Raw genomic sequence first — 1,818 nt, 5'->3', positions numbered from 1 at the left:
TCCTTCCCTCTCATCTTACCATTAACTTCTTTTCCTTACAAAAGAAAAAAAAAAGAAAAAATTTATCTTACAGGAAAATTGGAAGCAGTCAATTACTATCCTGTTCTTTGCTCTGTTTGTTATTTTTCTTTCCTCCTTCCGTTCTCTAGCTGTGCTACCTGTGTGTGCTTACTAATTTTCCCCACAGAGACTACAAATTAGGAGCATGCCCACCAGAGAATCACAGTCACCGAGAACTACACTCACCTGTCCCTCACACACTCACTATCAAACCACACGAGACATTGCACACTTACACCCCTGTTTTGCCTTGTTTGTTTTGTTTTGTTTTGTTTTGTTTTCTCTTCTCTTCTTCAAGGTCTGTGTCAGTCTAGGTTCTAGATCTCCCTCACCGTGCCAAAACATGTCTTGCAAAACAGACTCTATTGACCACTGGGAAGACCTCAAGACATGGCTAAGTGTTGCAACAGACAGCCTCCTACCTAAGGCCGCTGAAACACTGAGGCATCAGACACAGGACCAGCTGGATGACAACATAGCAAACCTCATGAAACAAGACCCACGTCAGAGCTACAGTCACAAAGAATTAGTAAAGATCACCGGCTCCTTAAGCCACACACTCATCGCCACCCTCAAGCTGAGCGACAGGCATGCCGCCCATCTCCAGCAGGAGCTAACACGCACACAACGACGCGTCGAGCAGCTAGAATTGGAGGCTCAGGAACGACAGGAAGGGCCTGATGGAGTGGAACAAGGCACCAAGGAGGAGATCACTAGGCTAAAAGAGACCCTAGCAGCTGCTACCCAAGAAATGGAACGAGGCAAGGCTGACTACGCTGATCTCTCCAACAAGCTACAATATGCCGAACAGCTCCTGGAAAAGGCAAAGGTCGACTTCAGAGACAAGAACAGCCGAATTAAAGGCCTTGAAACTCACCTGGATGAGTCAAGAAATGAGATCAGTCGCCTAACACAACAGCTGGACTACATCAAAGAGAAGTCCGACAGCATCAGAGAGGAACTCAGACATGCCTATGAGCTGCGCCCTGAGCCTACAAGGACACGACGGGCACTAGTCTCACCCCTGCCAAGCAGGACCGGGTCACCTGTTCCTCGACTGACACATGAGAAAAAGGGGGAGGGGGCAGTGCTGAAACATTCACCGACTCCCTCTGAAGAATCTTACCTCACGATGAAGCTAAAAGAACTTGCTCCAGCCAGTCACAGATCATCGCATGGCAGGCTGACTACCACCTCCTCAGAGAGGCCCTCATTAAAGAATTCGCTGACCCTGAGTCAGAACAAGGACTAGTGGCTGCCCTGGAGACGAGACAAGGACGTCATGAATCTCCTCAAGCCTACTACAGCCGACTCAGACGAGCACACTTCGGAACTCGCAACGAACCGAACATGGAAAATGATCTAAACTTCAAAACTCTCTTCCTGAGAAACCTCCATCCTGGAGTAAACCACCATCTTGGCGTTCTCGCATGTCCGCGAACAATGAATGCTCAACAGTTGCGAGACTTGGCACAGAAAGCCTATGGCAAACAAAAGATGGCCGCACTCACCTGGACGTCACTGGGAAAAATCTTGGGACCAATTCAGACCTCATGAAAATCAATGGGACAGATCGTGGAATCAGCCAAACTCATTTGGAAACTCAAGAGGAAAAGGCTCGTGGGAATCCAATGGAACCTCCAAGGGAAAACGACAGACACACCCTGGAGCAACCAGTCCAAGGAATCAACGAAGGAACTCGCAAAGATTCCAAGCTGACCAAGCTCAAACTGAATCCACACAAGAACAAAAGACATC

General features: G+C 48.3%; 1 protein-coding gene across 1 annotated transcript; it reads left to right on the top strand.

Moving 5' to 3' along the window:
- The first annotated feature begins 403 nt into the window (after window positions 1–403).
- Window positions 404–1,617, top strand: LOC107569775 (uncharacterized). The gene is made up of 2 exons (XM_016255931.1): window positions 404–970; window positions 1,222–1,617. Exons 1-2 carry the CDS (start codon window positions 404–406, stop codon window positions 1,615–1,617), a joined length of 963 nt encoding a protein of 320 aa, XP_016111417.1.
- The last annotated feature ends 201 nt before the right edge of the window (window positions 1,618–1,818 follow it).

This window comes from Sinocyclocheilus grahami, unplaced genomic scaffold (genome assembly GCF_001515645.1).
Source record: "Sinocyclocheilus grahami isolate Dianchi unplaced genomic scaffold, SAMN03320097.WGS_v1.1 scaffold1380.1, whole genome shotgun sequence".
Taxonomy (NCBI): Eukaryota; Metazoa; Chordata; class Actinopteri; order Cypriniformes; family Cyprinidae; genus Sinocyclocheilus; species Sinocyclocheilus grahami.
The sequence above is the reverse complement of the archived record's forward strand: the minus strand, read 5'-3'. Positions and strand labels throughout refer to the sequence as shown.

Bases quoted from the DNA above. Each gene is read 5' to 3' on its own strand.
- LOC107569775 (XM_016255931.1), top strand. From the start codon at position 404: ATGTCTTGCAAAACAGACTCTATTGACCACTGGGAAGACCTCAAGACA. The intron at 971-1,221 runs ACACAACAGCTG...TGCTCCAGCCAG, and splicing joins GAAATGAGATCAGTCGCCTA to TCACAGATCATCGCATGGCA.